We start from the raw sequence: 23,799 nt of genomic DNA on the forward strand, positions 1-23,799 counted from the left end.
ATAGGTGTTTGGTCAAGAGTAGTGCACTATGTAGCGAATATGGTGCTATTTGGGATGCAGACCTAATGTCCCCATGATTCCTAATGTCCATTCATTTACCTTTTTTCCCCTGTTGCATTGGCCAAGGGGTGAAGTTTATCAATGTAAACACTGATTGCTACGTTCAGAATAACCTTAATGAGGCTAAATACGGCCAAGATTTATCCTTAAGGCCGGAGTAATCCTATAGTCTTTGGCTCAGCAGTGAAAGTCCTGACCTGAGACTCAAAGGTGTTTTCTCTCTTAAACATCAGCAGAACAGACCATGAAGCTCATCCACACTGACAGGCAATGTAGGATCCACAAGCTGTGTGTAAGTAAAACGACCATAATATGAAAATGCGTCCTTTATGTAATTTGCTATGTTTGCTGCAGACAATCTGATTTTTGTAGGTGTGAACGTTTTAGTGGTGGATTTGGGAGGGATTTGCAGTTAGTGATATTTGTGTTGACAGGAATCGGTAGGCAGCAGAGCTCAGGTGGTTGTCATCTATGATGCGTTTAGACATATTATTCCATGAAAAGTCATAGTCATTTAATTTTGTATTGTACATGTAGAAAGGTACAAGCCAATTACAATTAATTCAATTGACATACCGTTTTTTTCTTATTTACCCTGTTATATAATAAGCTATTTCTAGTTAATGTGCGTGCCTTAATTCTACAAAATTACATTTGGAAAATATGTTCAATATTCAAAGTAAAAAAATAAAATAATAGCCAGGATAGTGTAGTCTCCCATTTCAGGGAGATGTTACAGTTGAATGTTGGTTAAGTAAGTAAGCCTTGTCTGAGGGCAGAATCTCTACAGCAGAATCTCCTGTTTCTGTAGCATGAAGCAGCTTGATGTACAAGTACAGAACACTAGTAAATGTCGGTTAAAATGTACAATTTAATGTTAATTATCTAATTAGCTGACCCCTGTGACATCTCTGACCTTTCTCTGTGATTAAACCGGGACTGGGACAAGGACAGGGACAGCCATGAGTGAAGACACTGATGGACTAGCAGAGCTGGACAATGCGGAGCTGGCCGACATGGTGGCCGCCATGAGCGTGGCATCCAACCGGATGACCGCTCCCAACGGTCACCGAAGGCCCCCTGCACCAGCGCGCCGGAAGCTGTCATTGTCAGACAGGAAGCTATCATTGCAGGAGCGATCAACCCAGCCGCGAGAGGCCCGACAGCCCACCATCGAGTCTAAGCGGGTGTCCATCTCAGATTCCCAGGTCAGAGGTCAAGGCTGCATCCCAAATGGAGGTCAGGGCTGTGTCCCAAATGGCACCCTATTCCTTATACAGTGTACTACTTTTGACAAGGGCCCATAAGGGAATAGGGTGCCATTCAGGATGCAGTATATGGGGGATAGGGTTCCATTTGGGATTCATCTATGAAGTCTCAAAATAAATAGGCATGACCCTAAATAATGTGTAGTCAATGTGCAATATCCCACCACTAAATACCCTTCACTTTGTTTCTCCCTAGAATTGTATCCAGCTCAACCAATACAAGTTGAAGGATGAGATTGGAAAGGTAAGAAAAGAAAAGTTAGAATACTCAGTCTGGTACAAAACTGTATATCAAAACTAGACGCTGAATTTGTCTGACAAGAAAAAACATTATTTCATAAGGCATTCTTGTGTAATAAGTAAAAAATGATTCTGTCAGACTTTCTTCTTTTTCTATTGTAGGGCTCATATGGGGTGGTGAGATTAGCTTACAATGAAGATGATGAACAATACTATGTAAGCATCTTTTCAGCTCTGCATATTCCATTCCTTATCATCTCCTTTGTGGAAGCAGAGAAACGTACAGTTACTCAACTCTCTGTTTTGGCCTGATTAGCTCTTATACCATAGGAACAATCTGATCATGTCTTTCCTTTCATAGGCAATGAAAGTTTTTTCAAAAAAGAAGTTGATGAAGATGTGTGGATTTCCTCGTAGGTGAAAATGTTCTTTTTAAGTCTTTAGTATGTGCTTTAGTACCGATATGAACATTAACTGGTGATGCTCACCACTATATATAATGGCGGTTGTTTATAGGGCGTCCCCCTCCTCGAGGAGCCAGCACAGAACAGGGACTGCCACCCAAACCCCTGGGGCCACTGGAGAGAGTCTACCAAGAGATCGCAATCCTGAAGAAACTAGACCACCTTAACATTGTCCATTTGGTGGAGGTGAACACACTGACATGCATAAGTGGAAGATTTAAAAGGTTCTACTATTACATGTAGTTGTATTAATTTAATAGATTTCCAATTGTAGGTTCTTGATGATCCTGCTGAAGATAATCTCCACATGGGTAAGTATGCATTCATGTCAGTGCACTAAATGGTGAAATAAGGTGTTATGTGGTAAATGTATGTTTTCTGTTGTATCTCCTTGTACTAGGTCCATAGTTTGTAGACTATAATACAGTCTATCCAGTTTGTTTATTACATAGAAACTAATGTGAGCTCTGACTAGTCCTTTCATTCTCTGTTTGTTTTTTTTCTAGCCTTTGAGTTAATGCCAAAAGGGTAAGTTTACCCCTTTCTGAATATACTGTATTGCATTACATTATAACACTGGTCATTTGTAGCTCAGCTGGTAGAGCATGGTGCTTGTAACACCACGGTAGTGGGTTTGATTCACGGGACCACCCATATGCAAAATGTATGCATGCATGACTGTAATTCACTTTGGATTAAAGCGTCTGCTAAATGGTTTATATTATTATTATATATAACACTGAAAGGATGAATTTAGTTATTTATATATAACTCATCCAGTTACTGAATTTGGTGAATATAAGGTATCCATTTTTAAGGGACATAAGATAACAATGACAAGGTTCAGGCATTTTTAGTGGTAGGAAGACCGCTTTTTGGAATATTATGGTGGTAATGCTTGATTACCTTTGCCTGTGTCTGTTGCTTTTCCTGGGGCCTAGCCCAGTGATGGAGGTGCCCTCAGACACTCCCTTCACAGAGGAACAAGCCCGCTTCTACTTCAGAGACATCATCCTGGGGATTGAATACTGTGAGTCCTCCACCTGGATTTCGTCCCAAATGGCATCCTATTCCCTATATAGTGCACTACTTTTGACCCGAGCCCTATGGCCCATGGTCAAAAGTAGTGCACTAAATAGGGAATGGAGTGCCATTTGGGACGTAGGACCTACTAGCCTTCTGCTCAGAGACCTGCAGCATACTGCTAACCCTGCTCACGCTTTAGCAAAACATCGGTTTAAAAGTCACTAGTCAGATATGTTCTGAAAAGACAGGATCAATTGGTGCTTTGACAGCTGAATATCAAGACCTAAATCACTCGGTCAATGCTGTTCATAGACGTATAAAAGTTGATTTTTAAAAAAGAGCTAAATCAGTGTCTCCTGTCATTTTTCCCTGGTACACCTGCCTCCCAGTGCACTACCAGAAGATCATCCACAGAGACATCAAGCCTTCCAACCTGTTGCTGGGAGACAATGGGCATGTGAAGATTGCAGACTTTGGTGTCAGTAACCAGTTTGAGGGGAGTGATGCTCTGCTGTCTAGCTCAGCAGGGACTCCAGCCTTCATGGCCCCAGAGATGATGACTGACCATGAACAGAGCTTTACTGGCAAGGTTAGACACTAATCGCAAATGTATCTAATTAGATCATTCATCTTTGATTATATCATAAAAATAAAACTTACCACATTAAAATGTATTGTATTGACTGGTATCAAAAATAATTAGAAAAGTACTTGGTATCAAACGTCAACATTTTACTGTACTGTAAAATATACAGCAAGCTCTCTTTGTAAAGTAATTGTCAATGTTTATGTTTGTTAGGCCTTGGATGTGTGGGCCATGGGAGTCACCCTGTACTGCTTTGTCTATGGGAAGGTAGGTTCTGTTATTATCATAATGTACGGTATTCTGCCATGGATTGTTTTGGCCTGCTGGTTTCTCATCTGATTTACTGTGTCCATTATGATGATGACTACAAATATTGTTCGATCAGCCGATGCATCTCACATAATAATGCTTTAAAATAAATCATTTGAATGATTTATGTGGGGAACAGACAGCATGTGTATGTATGTAGCCTATCTTTTCATAGCAGCATTTTAATGTTTTTTCTTCACTATCTTCCTATCTCAGTGCCCTTTCATCGATGAATACATCATTGGCCTGCACAATAAGATCAGGAACAGGCCTGTGGAGTTCCCAGACATGTGAGTTCAACTAAGGGGACACTATTTACCATGTAAAAGCAATGTCCGAATATTTAGTCTGCACTATTCGCACCACTCTAAAATATGGGTAGAACTTCACAGTATGGCATGTAATAGCACACGATAATAACATAGTAATCGTATTGTTTATTGTTGTTAGCCATTCACTGCTACTCTAGTTACTGTACTGTAGATGGTTTGGTGGGTATTCATCTCAGTCACTCTTTGGTACCACAGGCCGGAAGTATGCAAGGAGTTGAAGGATCTTATTGTAAGGATGCTGGATAAAAATCCTTATACAAGGATCACCATTCCTGAAATCAAGGTGAAAGCGGGCAGAGCTAGACCTTCAATGGTGCTTTAAAAAAAACAGTCCTTCATGAAACCATCTTTGACATTTCAAATGAAATGTTACAGTAGTAGAGTTGTCCCAGTAGAGCTGTCTCATGTGTTGTGTGACTATTGTCCTCCCTGTCCTGTGTGTTGCCAGGAGCACCCGTGGGTGACAGAGGATGGCACTGACCTTCTACCCCTGGAGGAGGAACACTGCACCGTGGTGGAGGTCACTGAGGAGGAGGTCCAGAACTCTATCAAACTCATCCCCAGTCTGTCTGCTGTGGTGAGTCAGTTCACAAGTGTCCTGTCCAGGGGATGTACAGGAGATAGGCTCCTGCCCTATGAGCCGTTCTGGCTCGGACAAGACTTACTTAATTACTCATCTATTACAAATAGGGACTGGAGTTTTTCCTGAACATCTGTGTCTTAATAAGGGAAAAAGTCTGGGACCTACAACAGGAAAAACTTGAGTGCCCAGAGTTTTCCAGGTCAAGACACATGGTCAGGGAAAAGTTAAGTCATAAGGCAAATTGATAGAGTATTGCTCTGTCTTAAATGGCACCCTATTCCCAATATAGTGCACTACTTTTGACCAGGGCCTCTGGTCAAAAGTAGTGCACTATATTGGGAATAGGGTGCCATTTGGGACACACTCTGTGACACTCTCTCTCCCCACATTAGATCCTGGTGAAGTCCATGCTGAGGAAGAGGTCCTTCAGTAACCCCTTTGTGTGTCAGAACAGGAGGGCAGAGAGGTCCATGTCCGCTCCAGGAGGTATTCTTGCGTAAGTCCGCTAGAAATCCTCCTTATCTGGTTTCTCTATCTGCCAAACAAAACAAAACAAAACAAAGTGACAGAAATACACAGAGTTGGTTAGCTATATAGGCTACTGTAAATGGGATTAACATAGGATGACAATTCCCCCATCCACAGGGCACAAGTGATCACTGGATAGTTTGATGAGCATAAAAATGATGTAACCCAGGGATCATCAACTAGATTGGATGGTCGTGGGGGCGGAACATAATTACAAATCATTTGTAGACTGCAAATTGACTGCAAGAAGCCCAAACAGATCTAATATTTGACTAAAACATAATAATTTCAAACCTTGCTTACATTTGTATACGATTATGTGTCTCTTTATCATGCATGGGAATACATGGGAACAGATTTCCAAAATTGTAATCACTTGAAGCTGATTTCCTGATGTTTGAAGATAATAAAAAAAATGTTTTTGTTCAGAAAACTTGGCGGGCCAAATAAAACTGCCCATGGGACTCCAGTTAGGGAACCCTGGTGTAAACTATATGCCATGGCCGTCTCAGTCACCAGATCTGAACCCAATTGATCACTTTTGGGAGATTCTGGAGCAGCTCCTGAGAGTGTTTTTCACAACCATCAACAGAACACAAAATTATGGAATTTCTTGTAGGAGAACGGTGTCACATTCTTCCAATAGAGTTCCAGACACTTTGTAGAATCTATGCCAAGGCGCATTGAAGCTGTTCTGGCAGCTCATCGTGGCCCAACGCCCTAATATGACTTTATGTTGGTGTTTCCTTTATTTGGTGTGTTGGCGTTTCCTTTATTTTGGCAGTTACCTGTATCTGTAGCAGAAGCATTTGGCCCCTCCTAAAAAGCTTAGAGGAAAGCCCTGAGGAAAGCAGAGCTAATTGTGTGCTGCCAGCTGCATTTGTTTTCCAAAAAGTCAGGCTGGGTGTACAGTAAGTGTACTGGGACCTGTGCGGAGCTGTTTGGTGCCTCTGCCACAGCTAATTATAGCTTCTTGTGAAGTGATGTAGCTTTGTAGCTAATTAGCTAGTTCTGGTACAGGGCGTTATGCTGTAATGAAGGCAAAGGGTGGCTACTTTGAAGCATCTCAAATATAAAATATATTTTGATTGGTTTAACACTTTCTTGGTTACTACATGATTCCATATGTGTTATTTCATAGTTTTGATGTCTTCACTATTATTCTACAATGTAGAAAATAGTCAAAATAAGGAAAAACCCTTGAATGAGTAGGCGTGTCCAAACTTTTGACTGGTACTGTATGTAAGAGCCTACTATTCCTAATGTTATGAGTAGATTTGATAGTCCTAATTTAGGCGAATAATATTACTCAGTCACTATTCACAAAAAAGACCGTTAAATGCTTGGCTGAGTGCCGTACAGTAGGCTATAGGCTATATCAGATATGTTTCTTCTCCTTTCTGTGCAATGGAAAATGTTTGCCTTTTATGCAATTCTATACTTTATATGACTGGAGATATTGGCATAATATTTTTAATTCAACAAAACTTACAGTGTAGCCTACTCTGCTGACACTGACAAACATATCAATAAATACGATGTTGATCCATCTAATATGCCTATGAGAAGGGGAGACACAAATACCATATTACGTTCATCTAACATGGAGGATGAAATGATTGTCCAAAAACAAACTTTCAAGTGGCACTGACCCAACAATGATAAAGAGTGAATATGCTCACTCACCGGCCAAGGCAGCAGCTACTCTTCCAGGGGTCCAGAAAAAGGAAGGCAGTTATACATTTTTAAAACATTGCAATACATTCACAACACATTAAGTGTGTGCCCTCAGGCCTCTACTCTACTACCACATATCTATAACCAAAATCCATGTACGTGTGGGTATAGTGCTTATGTTTTTGTGTGTTTGTATGCATGTGTCTGTGCCTATGTTTGTGTTGCTTCACAGTTCCCGCTGTTCCATAAGGTGTATTTTTATCTAATTTTACTGCTTGCATGAGTTACTTGATGTGGAAAGAGTTCCATGTACTATAGTACTCAATCTCTCCTCCACTTTGAGCCAGGAGAGATTGACATGTATATTAGTCATGATAGCTCTCTTTGTACAATTACAATTCCCACATTATTCATTACAAGATTTAGTTGAGATTTAGGGTTTAATTAATGATTTGTCCCAAATACAATGATCTTAGTTTTTGAAATATGTTGGACAAACTTATTCCGGTCTTTACTCAAAGCCAGCGGCATGTCATTAGTAAAGATTGAAAAAAGTAAAAGGCCTAGACAGCTGCACTGGAGAATTCCTGATTCTACCTGGATTTTGTTGGAGAGGCTTCCATTAAAGTACACCCTCTGTCTTCTGTTAGACAGATAACTCTTTATCCACAATATAGTAGAGGGTGTAAAGCCATAACACATACATTTTACCAGCAATAGACTGTGATCGATAATGTCAAAAGCCGCACTGAAGTCTAACAAAACAGCCCCCAATCTTTTATCATCAATTTCTCTCAGCCAATCATCAGTCATTTGTGTAAGTGCTGTGCTTGTTGAATGTCCTTCCCTATAACCCTGTCAATTTGTTTACTGTAAAATAGCATTTTATCTGGTCAAACACCATTTTTCCCCAAAAGTTTACAAAGGCTTGGTAGTAGGCTAATTGGTCGGCTATTTGAGCCAGTGAAGGGGGCTTTACTATCCATAGGTAGGGGAATAACTTTTGCTTCCCTCCAGGCCTGAGAGCACACACTTTCTAGTAGGCTTAAATTGATGATGTGGCAAATAGGAGCAATATCATCTGCTATTATCGTTTGCCAGTCGGTTGTACAGCCAGACATATTTCCCATTTCTTTTGCCTCATCCCTCTCAACCATACAGTTTATCAATTCCTCAGCAATACACAGGGATTTAACCATTTTTGCATTCATTTTCTTATTGGGTGCATACTTATTAGTAACTGGGATAAGCAATTTCATAAATGTGTCAAGTGCAGCATCTGGTTGCTCCTCATTACACACCACGGACAAATAAATATTATTTTTCAACAACATAGGAATCGCTACAAAACTTATTGTATGACCTCATATACACTATATTAGGCCCAGCCTTTGGAACTTTGATTTTCCTAGATATAGCTACTATATTGTGATCACTACATCCGATGGATTTGGATACTGCTTTCAAACACTTTTCTGCAGCATTAGTAAAGATGTAATCAATACATGTTGAGGATTTCATTCCTGTGCTATCAATCAACCTACCCTTGTAGGTTGATTGATAGCCTGAACCAGGTTGCAGGCATTAGTTGCTTTCTCTTGAGTGGGCAGCCTGATGAAAACCATTTAATATTTAAATCACCCAGAAAATAGACCTTTCTATTGATATCATATACATTATCAAGCATTTCACACATGTTATCCAGGTACTGACTGTTAACACTTAACACTTGGTGGTCTATAGCAGCTTCCCACCAGAATAGGCTTTAGGTGAGGCAGATTAACCTGCTTAACATGAGATCCTCTCTAAGCTTTACAGGAATGTGGTTCTGAATATAAACAGCCACACCTCCACCTTTGGCATTTCTGTTATAACCATGTATTGCTACCACTGTATCAGCAAGGGTATTATCTAAGTGAGTTTCAGAGATTGTCAGAATATGAATGTCATCTGTTACTAGCAAATTACTGATTTCATGAACCTTCTTTCTTAAATGACATGTTAACGTGGGCTATTTGTAGCACTTTTCTGGGATTCTTGATTGTTTTTCTTGCTTTACTGGGAAGCTTAGCAGAGGTAGACATGCTTGGGTTATTTATGTTAGTGCAGTGTGAGCTGCACACAGTGGACTTCCTGCTAGGGCACACCACTTCAGTGCTACCAGTATAACCGTGGTTATAGGCATTTGATTACTGCATACAATAGCTGTAGGATCAGCAGAGGCATTCAGGGCAGTAAGAGGGACATAAATTAGGTTTCTTATATTGTGCCTTCCAACACCCCTGGGATAATGTACATTTGCTGAAGCATTATGACAACTCAGCGACACAATGGTAGGGATTAAATGAGCTGGGCTTGGGTCATTGATAATGCGTTGTCTCAACGCATATGGCGCCAAGAAGATAGGCTATACTGTTCTCTCAATTAAGTAGAGAATTTTTATAACTTAAAGGCAGATTATAGTATTGTCTTTGACTTCTGTTTACAGCAATAGCCATTTGCTTTCCAAACTGTTTTCCCATGATTGTATTTTGGAATATTGTGATATGCGTTGTTTATCTATCTCCATCATGTAATGTAACTTTATGATTAAATTGTATTGACGTACAGTCTTTAACAAGCACATATTTGCTGATATTGTCCTGTTCTTGTCTATCTGTTACCTGTTGCAGAGACTCTTGGGGGAGTTTGGAATCCAAGGTTCATCCTTCGTTGAGGTAAGAGCCCTGATCAAAGTAGTACACACTATATAGAGAATATGGTGCAATTTGGAATTGGGACGCAACCTTAGTCTTGTGCTAACAGGGTTTCTTCTGGGGTTTGATCACTGTCATTCTACTCTATGTGATTATTTTCTATGGTCTCAGTACTATCGCTGCTGAGAGTTTATGTGTATTGGACTTGATGGGTAATGCTGGTCCTGACATGAATGGCATTTAATGTAGTGTTCTTCTTGTCATGACCCTTCCCCCTTCTAGTTGCCTTTAACAACACACAGTAACAAGGCAAGAGTAAACATGTTGTCCCCCACAAATTATGCAGCACCCCCATTGGGCCAATGAGTGCCAATTATTCACGTTTGTTGCGTGGATTAATGAGAAAGATAAAAAACAGTCAAGTCTTTTTTCCCTTGGAAATCAAAACTTGATAGCTCACAATGGACGGGATGTCAGAGACCGGGCTCCACTGCCTGATAGGGAGATGCATTGATATAAAACAGGATCATGAGGAGATGCTAATATGTACAACATGTAATGACTGCAGCTCAAAAGTCTATATACAGTGTGTGCAAATGAGGTAAGATATGGGAGGTAAGGCAATAAAATAGCCCATAGTGGCGAGGTAATTACGATATAGCAATTAAACACTGGAGTGATAGATGTGCAAGTAGAGTGTGCAAGTAGAGATACTGGGGTGCAAAGGAGCAAAATAAATAAATAAATACAGTATGGGGATGAGGTAGTTGGATGGGCTATTTACAGATGGGCTATGTACAGGTGCAATGATCTGTGAGCTGCTCTGACAGCTGGTGTTTGAAGTTAGTGAGAGAGATATGAGTCTCCAGCTTCAGTGATTTTTGCAGTTCGTTCCAGTCATTGGCAGAAGAGAACTGGAAGGAAAGGCAGCCAAAGGAGGAATTGGCTTTGAGTGAAATATACTGCTCAAAAAAATAAAGGGAACACTTAAACAACACATCCTAGATCTGAATGAAATAAATAATCTTATTAAGTACTTTTTTCTTTACATAGTTGAATGTGCTGACAACAAAATCACACAAAAATAATCAATGGAAATCTAATTTATCAACCCATGGAGGTCTGGATTTGGAGTCACACTCAAAATTAAAGTGGAAAACCACACTACAGGCTGACCCAACTTTGATGTAATGTCCTTAAAACAAGTCAAAATGAGGCTCAGTAGTGTGTGTGGCCTCCACGTGCCTGTATGACCTACCTACAACGCCTGGGCATGCTCCTGATGAGGTGGCGGATGGTCTCCTGAGGGATCTCCTCCCAGACCTGGACTAAAGCATCCGTCAACTCCTGGACAGTCTGTGGTGCAACGTGGTGTTGGTGGATGGAGCGAGACATGATGTCCCAGATGTGCTCAATTGGATTCAGGTCTGGGGAACGGGCGGGCCAGTCCATAGCATCAATGCCTTCCTCTTGCAGGAACTGCTGACACACTCCAGCCACATGAGGTCTAGCATTGTCTTGCATTAGGAGGAACCCAGGGCCAACCACACCAGCATATGGTCTCACAAGGGGTCTGAGGATCTCATCTCGGTACCTAATGGCAGTCAGGCTACCTCTGGCGAGCACATGGAGGGCTGTGCGGCCCCCCAAAGAAATGCCACCCCACACCATGACTGACCCACCGCCAAACCGGTCATGCTGGAGGATGTTGCAGGCAGCAGAACGTTCTCCACAGCATCTCCAGACTCTGTCACATCTGTCACGTGCTCAGTGTGAACCTGCTTTCATCTGTGAAGAGCACAGGGCGCCAGTGGCGAATTTGCCAATCTTGGTGTTCTCTGGCAAATGCCAAACGTCCTGCACGGTGTTGGGCCTTAAGCACAACCCCCACCTGTGGACGTCGGGCCCTCATACCACCCTCATGGAGTCTGTTTCTGACCGTTTGAGCAGACACATGCACATTTGTGGCCTGCTGGAGGTCATTTTGCAGGGCTCTGGCAGTGCTCCTCCTGCTCCTCCTTGCACAAAGGCGGAGGTAGCGGTCCTGCTGCTGGGTTGTTGCCCTCCTACGGCCTCCTCCACGTCTCCTGATGTACTGGCCTGTCTCCTGGTAGCGCCTCCATGCTCTGGACACTACGCTGACAGACACAGCAAACCTTCTTGCCACAGCTCGCATTGATGTGCCATCCTGGATGAGCTGCACTACCTGAGCCACTTGTGTGGGTTGTAGACTCCGTCTCATGCTACCACTAGAGTGAAAGCACCGCCAGCATTCAAATGTGACCAAAACATCAGCCAGGAAGCATAGGAACTGAGAAGTCGTCTGTGGTCTCCACCTGCAGAACCACTCCTTTATTGGGGGTGTCTTGCTTATTGCCTATAATTTCCACCTGTTGTCTATTCCATTTGCACAACAGCATGTGAAATGTATTGTCAATCAGTGTTGCTTCCTAAGTGGACAGTTTGATTTCACAGAAGTGTGATTGACTTGGAGTTACATTGTGTTGTTTAAGTGTTCCCTTTATTTTTTTGAGCAGTGTATATCTGCTGGAGCGCGTGCTGCGGGTGGGTGCTGCTATGGTGACCAGTGAACTGAAATAAGGCAGGGCTTTACCTAGCAAAGACTTATAGATGACCTGGAGCCAATGGGTTTGGCGACGAGTATGAAGCGAGGGCCAGCCAATGAGAGCGTACAGGTCGCAGTTGTGGGTAGTATATAGGGCTTTGGTGACAAAACGGATGGCACTGTGATAAACTGCATCCAATTTGTTGAGTAGAGTTGGAGGCTATTTTGTAAATGACATCGCCGAAGTCGTGAATCGGGAGGATAGTCAGTTTTACGAGGGTATGTTTGGCAGCATGAGTAATGTAATGTCAAAGTGGAAGAAAATTATATATACTGTATATATTACATAACTAAAATATAGTCGTTGCATAAGTATTTAGCCCGTTTTTAGGCAAGCCTAAATTAGTTCAGGAGTGAAATATTGCTTAACAAATCACATAATAAGTTACAAGGACTCACTCTGTTTGAAATAATAGGTGTTTACATGATTTTTGAATGACTAACCCTTCCTCTGTCCCCCATACATACAACATCTGTAAGGTCCTTCAGTCAAGTATTACATTTCAAGCACAGATAAAACTACAAAGACCAGAGAGCTTTTTGAAAACCTCATAAAGAAGGGCAGTTATTGGTAGATTGGTAACAGTAACAAATCAGACATTGAATATCTCTTTAAGCATGGTCAAGTTAATAATTATGCTGTGGATTATATATTAAACCACCCAGACACATCAAAGGTATAGTGCTCCTTCTAAACTGAGCTTTCGGACAGGAATGACCATTGGTGATTTTAAAACAGCTGCAGAGTTCAGTGTCTGTGATGGCAGAAAACTGAGGATGGATCAACAACATTGTAGTACTCCACAATACTGACCTAAATGATAAAAACTTGCATCTTGGTTTTAACAAGGTATTAAAGTAATACTCCAAAGCCTTATGCTTGGGGCAAATCCAACACAACACATCACTGAGTAACTGCCTCCTTATTTTCATGCATGGTGGTGGCTGCCTCATGGTATGGGTATGCTTGGCAAATACTGGGGAGTTTTTCAGGACAAAAAGAAACAGGATAGAGCTAAGCACAGGCAAAATCCTAGAAGAAAACCTACTTCAGTTTGCTGTACACCAGACTGGGAGAGGAATTCACCTTTCATTAGGACACAACTGTGATTGACGGCGCCGGAGAAGATGGCTGACGTTTTACGTGCTCCTATCCGATTGTGTTTTTATGTCAATTTATTTGCGTTGTATGTAGCTTATTTTTAAACTTTTGTACATAATGTTGCTGCTACCGTCTCTTATGATTTAAAATAACTTATGGACATCAGAACAGTGATTACTCACCCCGAACTGGCAGAAGCTTTTTTATCCTTCAACGAGTCCGACGAGCCCGACGTGAACGGCATACTGCTTTCCCGGGAACAGGCCAAAATCCCCCGTCATTTGCGGGAAGAGACGACGGAGAAAAAGAGGATAGAGGTCCTCCTGATTCCTGCTTACAAGCAAAAATGTGTGCAGGAAGCACCAGTGACTCGGTCAATAAAAAAGTGGTCAGAGAGCTTCAAGTTCCTTGGTGTCCACATCACCAACAAACTACCATGGTCCAAAACAGATGCTAAGCTACAGGACTGTTTTGCTAGCACAGACTGGAATATGTTCCGGGATTCTTCCTATGGCATTGAGAAGTACACCACATCAGTCAACGGCTTCATCAATAAGTGCATTGATGACATCGTCCCCACAGTGCCCGTACGTACATACCCCAACCAGAAGCCAGGACACATCCGCACTGAGCTAATGGCTAGAGCTGCCGCTTTCAAGGAACAGGACTTTAACCCGGAAGCTTATAAGAAATCCCGCTATGCCCTCCGGCGAACCATCAAACAGGCAAAGTGTCAATACAGGACTAAGATTGAATCGTACCACACCGGCTCCGACGCTCGTCGGATGTGGCAGGGTTTGAAAACTATTACGGACTACAAACTGGCAAGTGTCTTCACTGACATTTTCAACCTCTCCCTGTCCGAGTCTGTAATACTAACCTGTCCGAGTCTGTAATACCAACAAGCTGACCACCATAGTCCCTGTGCCCAAGAACTCTAAGTTAACCTGCCTAAATGACTACCAACCCGTAGCACTCACGTCTGTAGCCATGAAGTGCTTTGAAAGTCTGGTAATGGCTCACATCAGCATTATTATCCCAGAAACCCTAGACCCACTCCAATTTGCATACCACCCTAACAGATTCACAGATCTATTGCACTCCACACTGCCCTTTCCCACCTGAACAAAAGGAACACCTATGTGAGAATGCTTTCATTGACTACAACTCAGCGCTCAACACCATAGTGCCCTCAAAGCTCATCAATAAGCTAAGGACACTGGGACTAAACACCTCCCTCTGCAACTGGATCCTGGACTTCCCGACGGGCCGCCCTCAGGTGGCAAGGGTAGGTAACAACACATCCGCCACGCTGATCCTCAACACTGGGGACCCTCAAGGGTGAGTGCTCAGTCCCCTCCTGTACGCCCTGTTCACTCATGAATGCACGGCCAGGCACAACTCCAACACCATCATTAAGTTTGCCGATGACACAGTGGTAGGCCTGATCACTGACAACGACGAGCCAGCCTATAGGGAGGAGGTCAGAGACCTGGCCGTGTGGTGCCCGGACAACAACCTCTAACTCAACGTGCTCAAGACAAAGGAGATGATTGTGGACTACAGGAAAAGGAGGACCGAGCGTGCCCTCATTCTCATCAACAGGGCTGTAGTGGAGCAGGTTGAGAGCTTCAAGTTCCTTGGTGTCCACATCACCAACAAACTAACATGGTCCAAGCATGCCAAGACAGTTGTGAAGAGGGCACAACAAAACCTATTCCCCCTCTGGAGACTTAAAAGATTTGTCATGGGTCCTCAGATCCTCAAAAGGTTCTACAGATGCACCATCGAGTGCATCCTGACTGGTTGCATCACTGACTGGTATGGCAACTGCTCGGCCTCCGACCGCAAGGCACTACAGAGGGTAGTGCGTAAGGCCCACTTCATCACCGGAGCCAAGCTTCCTGCCATCCAGGACCTCTACACCAGGCCCTAAAAAGGAGGAAGGCCCTGAAAACTGTCAACAACTCCAGCCACCATAGTCATAGACTGTTCTGTCAGCTACCGCATGGCAAACTTACTACATGAGTCCAAATCTACACTTGAGTTTCGTACCAAGAAGACAGTGAATGTTCCTGAGTGGCCAAGTTACAGTTTTGACTTAAGTCTGCTTGGAAATCTATGGTAAGACTTGCACATTTCTGTCTATGCATGATCCCCAACATCTTGCCAGAGCTTGAAGAGTTTTGACAAGAATAATGGGCAAATATTGTACAATCCAGGTGTGCGAAGCTCTTATAGACTTACCCAAGAAGACTCACAGCTGTAATTGATTCCAAAGGTGTTTGTAACATGCATTGACTCAGGGAGCTGAATACTTATGCAACGACTATATTTTAGTTATTTAATTTAGATTCATCTTAAAAATAAATATTTTTATATCCCACTTTGTAACACACTAAAATGTGATGAAGTCCAAGGCGTCGGAATACTTTTGCAAGGCACTGTATGTACAAAATATAATGACTGTATCTCAAATGGGACAGGAGATATGCTTGCTCAAATTGTGGAATTTCAGTTGTACGGAGACCGATCCATAGTTGTCCCACTTGCCCCGATTTCATCATTGGAGACAATAAAACATATGTTGCCCACAGGAAGTCAAGCAGAGTAGCAGAGTTGGATGGAAGCGTGGAAGGAGAGTTGGAGGACCTTACTGAAGATGATGGTACATTTGCATAGGCCTGCTGGTAAACCTGCTCCCACACTATTTTTTTATTTCGTTTTTTTAATTTTCTCATTGACCTGTTTAAATTAATGGACAGACCTGTTTAAACTCTTTGCTGTATCTTCACATAGTATGTAATATTAATGTGATGTATTTGAAGAAAGATCCAAATGAAAGAGCTTACCCCGATACAGTCTTTAAGAAAGATTTGTGATAAACCTTATATATATCATATAATTACAGTACAAACCATGTGTTAGTTTGTTTTAACTTTTGTCTTATCCCATCTGCATGATGTTTGTGTCATAGGTTTCATTGTCTATTCATGACTGTACTATAGTACTCTTAATAGCCTGAATGCCTTTTGTACTGTTAGCTCTGTGTTTCTCCAAATATTACACCTATGTGCTGAACTGAAATGTGGTTGTTACAATGTAAATATTTACCATTCCAAAGAAGTCATTTTTGCATGCTTTCATACAGTTGATGTTGACGATAGTTAAAGTTAGCAAATTAACATTCTTGTTTGTTCTCTGTATGGCTCTCTCTAACAGGATGTGCTGACTCTTGCGCGCAGGTGTTATTAACGTCCTATAGTGCAAGCAATCTTTAATCTGGAGCCGATAAAAAAAAAAAGAGTAGGACTAAATGCTTTATTATATTTTTTTTTACTGTTGTACAAGATGAAGTGAATAACATCACATCTAGAACTCCATCAAGATGTCAAATGGACTTCTGGAACATTTGTCAGAATAGCCTGACCACAGCTTTTAGGACAACATTCAGATTTAAGAGTGAAAAACAAGTGTCGACACAAAGTCTGCATTGCGAGGAGCTAAAAAGTGGCGCTTATTCTGAATCATCTCAGCTGACATGAAAGTCATATAATATCACAATGTAAACATGTGAATAAGACAAAAGACCTGTTTTTGGTTTGGCTTTTTTCATTGGTGCTTTTGAAATTCTGAAGTTTACCACATAATTTTCAACAATATGGCCACATATTTGTTCATATTGATATTCCCTCATGTCATGGCCCAGTAAGCTATTCAAGTATGGCTCTCTGACACCATCCACATGTTTTTGTAAAAAACCGACTGGAATAACACTTGTATTATTGTGACAGGGTAGGAACCTGGGCCCAGATTCACAAAACCTTCTCAAGAGAAATGTCTTCTTAATTCACCCTCAAACTTAATCTGAAAGTTTCAGTATTGATTATTTTAAACCCAAGAACATGTTTTAGAACAGTAATCGCAATAATAAATATGCCAACATGATTACCATTGCTAGCTAGCTAGCTAGCTAGCTAAATGGGTTGCCTAGAGATTACTGTTCTAAAACATGTTCTTGGGTTAAAATAATCAATACTGAAACTATCTTAGAATTTCCAATAACTTTAGTTCAAGAATCTACATTTCTTCTTAACTTTTTGCTTAAGGAGAAATAGCTCAAGAACATTTCCAATAACCTTTTTGAAGAATAGCAACTTTTCTGAACTTTCTTCTTAAGTCTATAGTTATGGAGAAAATGACAGTTAAAAATAATTTTTTTCTTAAGAACATTTTGTGAATCTGGGCCTCTGTGAATTTGGGCCCCTGGGACCTTAATTAGAATGGGACAGGTCAAAAGTATCAAAGCGCCCGTATGACGTTTTTAGGTAAGCGATTTTGTACCTGAAGTTGATGGAGACTGTGTCTGAGAACCATTTTGAGAACTGTGCTGTTTTGAAGAAATGTTTGGGGTGTGGGCAATTGTACTAAGGTATGTGTCTACTTTGATTTTCAGTGTTTGTTTATTCAAAATTGACAGACATATAGTCACAGGCCTTATGTTCAATGTCCCTGTTTCTTTGTAAATATACCACTAGATGGCACCCTTCTGTCTAACTGTATCATCTATTGTGCCTCAGGCCAGTTTTTTTCTCCATTGTTCTTCATACAGAGGCTACATTAGGCTTGCTTCAGACATATTATTGTGTATTTCTGTTGAATGATCTAATACCACTTGCCAACGACCACAATGAAACATCATGCCATTTGTCCCATGCTTTTTTTCTTTCAATGGTCAGGGAACACCTTGATGTCACACAATGCATGTAAAGGTGTGCCCACTCTTGATAAGAAAGAGGTGCACATATGAAGTCCATACGTCTCTGTCATGCACTCCTCAGCAAGAGGAGGTAAAAATAGGTGTGTTTATCCTGTGTACTATAGAGCCATTTATCTCAAGGGGCTGTGATACGAGTCATATGTGTTATGACAGGGGATTTGGATAGACACACAGTCCCTTTATCTAAAATAAACACTCCAGGGGTTAAGTTTCCCTATATTGAAGTGAGTGACTTACTGCACAGGTGTTAGGGGTACATGCTAAATGCACAGCCTCCATGTGATCTGTAACAAAATAAAAAAGGCATGTTCATTAATTTCTTGAAACATGCACATCACTTTGAACCATGTTTAACCATTCTTCACATTAATTGGCTTTTTTTGTGATCAGTTTGTTTTCCCATTGATGTACATGGTACTCCTCGAAATCCACAGTGGAATGTTTCTGAGCAAAGGTTACTGTGGAAACAGTTGCCAAGCAACAGCACAGTAGTGCTCTGTTTTTGATCGGACCACACCTTAGAAATAGAATGCATAAAACTGACTTGTTTCTCCACACTATATATACAAATCCACTGGTCTACTGATAGAGGTACAATTCAGTTGACAATTGATTTGTTGTGATTCCTTACATAAAATAGGCTACACAGGAAACAGAAAATGTGTTGTTTTGTAACTGATTAAAAAAAACAAGCTCCCTAATCCAGTGTGAAGTACGTACCTGTGTATTGTAGATCACACCTCCCCTTTGTGCTCCAGAGACCACCAACCCTCCAGCACAGCCTGTCTTCTTTGGGAGAACTGTATGCTGTATAGCTGATCATTTTCTGCTCCCTTGCCAGCGACATCTGCCATGACAGCCTCAGCAACAGGCTGAGCCAGCCAGGCCAATGCAGAGGCCCAGTGGGACTCCCCCGGCCCAGCTAAAGCCACAACAGCTGTTACAACCCAGTCAGCACCATCATGGGCTTGGTTTTCTCAGAGTCCATTTCCCATCCCCAACTCTGTCAGTCTGTTCTAAGTCACTCACGACTCCATCATGCTCGCAGTCATGTTGCCCATGTCTCTTTCTCTCTGAGCTTCGTATAACTGACTGGTTTGCAAAACCTGGCCTAGACCCACGTTAAAACCTCTCTAGGCTAGGTGGGATGGTAGCGTCCCACCTGACCAACATCCAGTGAAAGTGCAGGGCGCCAAATTCAAACCTCAGAATTGTAAATATTTAACAATCTTGAAAATACACATGCAATATGTCCAAATAAAGCTTAACTTCTTGTTAATCCAGCCGCGGTGTCAGATTTCAAAAAGGCTTTACGACGAAAGCAAACCATACGATTATTTGAGGACAGCACCCCACCATACAAATGCATAACAATCATTTTCAACCAGGCAGGTGGCGACACAAAAGTCAGAAATAACGATATAATTCATGCCTTACCTTTGAAGATCTTCTTCTGTTGGCACTCCAATATGTCCCAGAAACATCACAAATGGTCCTTTTGTTCGATAAACTCCTTTTTTATATCCCCAAAATGTCCATTTATTTGCCGCGTTTGATTCAGAAATACACCGGTTCCAACTCGCCCAACATGACTACAAATTATCTAATAAGTTACCTGTAAACTTTGTCCAAACATTTTAAACAACTTTCCTAATCCATCCTTAGGTATCCTAAAACGTAAATAATCGATCAAATTTAAGATGGAATATACTGTGTTCAATAGTGGATAAAATCAAAGTGGAGCGAGCTACAGGTCGCGCGCCCCAAACAAAGAGTCCACTTGGCTTGACTCTCATTCTGAATAGCCGTACTTCTTTATTTCTCAAAGGAAAAACATCAACCAATTTCTAAAGACTGTTGAAATCTAGTGGAAGCCATAGGAACTGCAACCAGGTCCCTCATAAATCTAGTTTAACATAGAAACCTATTGAAAACACAGTGAACTGAATTTCTTTTTTTCTGGATGGTTTGTCCTCGGGGGTTTCGCCTGCATATCCTAGCTTCTGGGCCTGAGTAGCAGGCAGTTTACTTTGGGCACGCTTTTCATCCGGACGTCAAAATACCACCGCCTATCCCAAAGAAATTTTAAGGTCCCGGTTGATTTTCACACAAAGACCATGCTGGTGTCACTGACATGCAATCAAGTCCTAAACCAACAAATTAAATCATCACTTTCAGAACTGCCACTGCGGCAGAGAGCTAATTTCTTGGCTATACTCCTTGGTAGACTATTTCACTGTTCCGCTTTTCATGATTATTAATTCAAAAATGTTGGATGGAATTGTTTTTAAACTCAATGTGAATAACTGCAGATTACACAGACAGTCTTCTCAAAGTATTTGTTTTCTTTGGACACATGAGCTTGTCTTTGTTTCCTAACAAATAGTTTAAATCATGTCCCTTTCACTATGCTCCGGGAGCCAAACTTTGACTCCTTCCGCAACTGGCGCCACGGCACACGGCTCTTTGACCAGTCCTTCGGGATGCCCCAGATCCCAGACAAGTGGTCCCACTGGCCAGGCTCCCGCTGGCCCAGCTACATGTGCCCCCCAGGCTCCTCCGTGGATGTAGGCTTCTACTTCTACTGCCTAATGGGCAACCCCTACACCTGCACAATGTCCCGCCAGCTCAGATCTGGCCTGTCTCAGAGGAAGCAGACCCATCAGCCTGGACGTCAACCTGTTCGTCCCTGAGGAGCTGATGGTCAAGGCCAAGGATAGAGAGTGACAGAGATTATCGGTCAGTATTCCTTCATGTTATTGAATTAGATGATTTACATGATTCAGTATTTCTCTCTCAATTCTCATGCAATCAAGATTGATCAAATCAAACTTTATTTGTCACATGTGCCGAATACAAGTAAAGAATAATAAAAAGTAACACAATAAAATAACAATAACGAGGCTATATACAGAGGGTACCGGTACCGAGTCAATGTGCGGGGGTACATGTTAGTCGAGGTAATATGTACATGTAGGTAGGGGTAAAGTGACTATGCATAGATAATAAACAGTGAGTAGCAGCAGTGTAAAAACAAATTTGAGTGTGGGGGGGGGGGGTGTCAATAGTCCAGGTAACCATTTGATTAATTATTCAAGAGTCTTATGGCTTGGGGGTAGAAGCTATTAATAAGGAGCCTTTTAGTCCTAGACTTGGCGCTCTGGTACCGCTTGCCGTGCGGTAGCAGAGAGAACAGTCTATGACTAGGGTGACTGGAGACTTTGACAACAATTTTTCGGGCTTTCCTCTGACTCCGCCTAGTATATAGGTCCTGGATGGCAGGAAGCTTGGCCTCAGTGATGTACTGGGCTGTACTCACTACCCTCTGTACAGTCTTACGGTCATATGCCGAGCAGTTGCCATACCAGGCGGTGACGCAACCGGTCAGGATGCCCTCAATGGTGCAGCTATAGAACCTTTTGAGGATCTGGGGTCTCCTGAGGGGGAAAAGGTGTTGTCGTGCCCTCTTCATGACTGTCTTGTGTTTGGACCAGGATAGTTTGTTGGTGCTGTGGACACCAAGGAACTTGAAACTCTCGACCCGCTCCACTACAGCCCGTCAATGTTAATGGGGGCCTGTTCGGCTTTTCTTGTAGTCCATGATCAACTCCTTTGTCTTGCTCACATTGAGTGAGAGGTTGTTGTCCTGGCACCACACTGTCAGTGTGGGCAGCTCGCGCCTGGGTTTCCCTTTGTAGTCTGTAATAGTTTTCAAGCCCTACCACACCCGACGATCGTCAAAGCCGGTGTAGTAGGATTCAATTTTAATCCTGTATTGACGCTTTGCCTGTTTGATGGTTCGTCTGAGGGCGTAGCAGGGTTTCTTAAAGGGTTCCGGATTAGTGTCCTGCTCCTTGAAAGCGACAGCTCTAGCCTTTAGCTCGATGCGGCTGTTTCCCATAATCCATGGCTTCTGGTTGGGATATGTACATACGGTCACTGTGGGGACGACGTCGTCAATGCACTTATTTATGAAGCCAATGACTGAGGTGGTATGCTCCTCAATGCCATTGAATGAATCCCGGAACATATTCCAGTCTGTGGTAGCAAAACAGTCCTGTAGCATAGCATCCGCATCATCTGACCACTTCCTTATTGAGCAAGTAACTGGTACTCCTACATTTGTTTTTGATTGTAAGCAGGAATCAGGAGGATAGCATTATGGTCAAATTTGCCAAATGAGAGCGAATGAGAGCTTTGTATGCATCTCTGTGTGTGGAGTAAAGGTGGTCTAGAGTTTTTTTTCCTCTGGATGCACATGTGACATGCTGGTAGAAATGAGGTAAAACAGATTTAAGTTTGCCTGCATTAATGTCCCTGGCCACTAGGAGTGCCGCTTCTGCGTGAGCATTTTCTTGTTTTCTTATAGCCTTATACAGCTGGTTGAGTGCGGTCTTAGTGCCAGCATCGGTTTGTAAGTATATAAGTAGACAGCTATGAATAATATAGATGAAAACTCTCTTGGTAGATAGTATGTTCTACAGCTTATCATAAGGTTCTCTACCTCAGGCGAGCAATACCTCAAGACTTCTTTAATATTAGACATTGCACACCAGCTGTTATTGACAAATAGACACCCCCACCCCTCGTCTTATCAGACGTAGCTTCTCTGTCCTGCCGATGCATGGAAAATCCCACCAGCTCTATATTATCAGTGTCGTCGTTCAGTTTATGCTTTGATCTTTCGTGTATAATAAAACAAATAAAAAAGTTGCTTACCTACTGGATAGACAAAGATAGAAGATATGCTACATTTCTTAGTCACGTACAGTACTGCAGCCTATAGTTAAGGATAAATGCCAAATCTTTGTTGGTAAACATTGTATCCCAGAGCAGCTTCAGGAGGGAGTCAAGCCTTTCAAAATAGCAACCCAGTACCCATACAATATACTACAGCCAGGTGCACTCTAAAGCATAAACTGTAGACCGAACTCAATCTGTGCACAGAGAGTCATACACATACTGTTCACACCGAAGATACACTCCTAACCCCAATGTGTCTGTAATATCAACAGGAAAGCACAAAGAGAGAAGAGATGAAACTTCACCAGGAAGTACACGTGAGTACAAAGCAGAACATTTCAATAGTTATAAAACTGTAAAGCTAAAGTAACATCCCTTGGGTGTTGATTGCAATGATACGTCCAAAATGGCACACTATTCTTTATATGGTGCACAACTTTTGACCAGAGCCCTTTAGGCCTTGGCCAAAAGAAGGACACTACAGTATAGAGGGAATAGGGTGCAATTTGGGATGCTGATATTGATAATAATAACTTCCGTCACATGAGAGTACTCTCCTCTGATACAAACTTGTTCTGTCTCCTGGCTACAGTATTCTCCCCGGTGTGGACTCTGAGAAGGTGATCTCCTCTCTCTCTCCAAAGAATGTGTGCTCAGCATCGAGGTCCCACTGCTCATGTCATCAGTCCAGGAAGGAGGGTGCTCCATGGCCATCAGCAAGAAGTAAACTCCCCATGAGTAAGCCTCCAACATTGTGTAATTTTGCAGGGACCAGTTCT

General features: G+C 42.1%; 1 protein-coding gene and 1 pseudogene across 2 annotated transcripts; both read left to right on the forward strand.

Moving 5' to 3' along the window:
- Positions 1 to 252: 252 nt before the first annotated feature.
- On the forward strand, positions 253 to 18,621 carry LOC106581199 (calcium/calmodulin-dependent protein kinase kinase 1). Of its 2 annotated transcripts, none has more exons than XM_045703767.1 (16): positions 253 to 352; positions 1,010 to 1,268; positions 1,525 to 1,572; positions 1,731 to 1,784; positions 1,930 to 1,981; positions 2,085 to 2,218; positions 2,307 to 2,343; positions 2,539 to 2,560; positions 2,974 to 3,062; positions 3,448 to 3,647; positions 3,858 to 3,911; positions 4,170 to 4,243; positions 4,481 to 4,862; positions 5,261 to 5,364; positions 9,746 to 9,790; positions 16,095 to 18,621. In XM_045703767.1, exons 2-13 carry the CDS (start codon positions 1,023 to 1,025, stop codon positions 4,605 to 4,607), a joined length of 1,137 nt encoding a protein of 378 aa, XP_045559723.1. In that variant the 5' UTR covers positions 253 to 352; positions 1,010 to 1,022; the 3' UTR covers positions 4,608 to 4,862; positions 5,261 to 5,364; positions 9,746 to 9,790; positions 16,095 to 18,621. The 2 variants fall into 2 exon arrangements, with proteins under 2 accessions (XP_045559723.1, XP_045559724.1); XM_045703768.1 differs by having other exon boundaries at positions 254 to 352; positions 1,015 to 1,268.
- LOC123729181 (heat shock protein beta-1-like) lies at positions 4,647 to 21,045 on the forward strand (annotated as a pseudogene).
- Positions 21,046 to 23,799: the final 2,754 nt, after the last annotated feature.

The sequence above is a fragment of the Salmo salar genome, chromosome ssa20, assembly GCF_905237065.1.
Source record: "Salmo salar chromosome ssa20, Ssal_v3.1, whole genome shotgun sequence".
Taxonomy (NCBI): domain Eukaryota; kingdom Metazoa; phylum Chordata; class Actinopteri; order Salmoniformes; family Salmonidae; genus Salmo; species Salmo salar.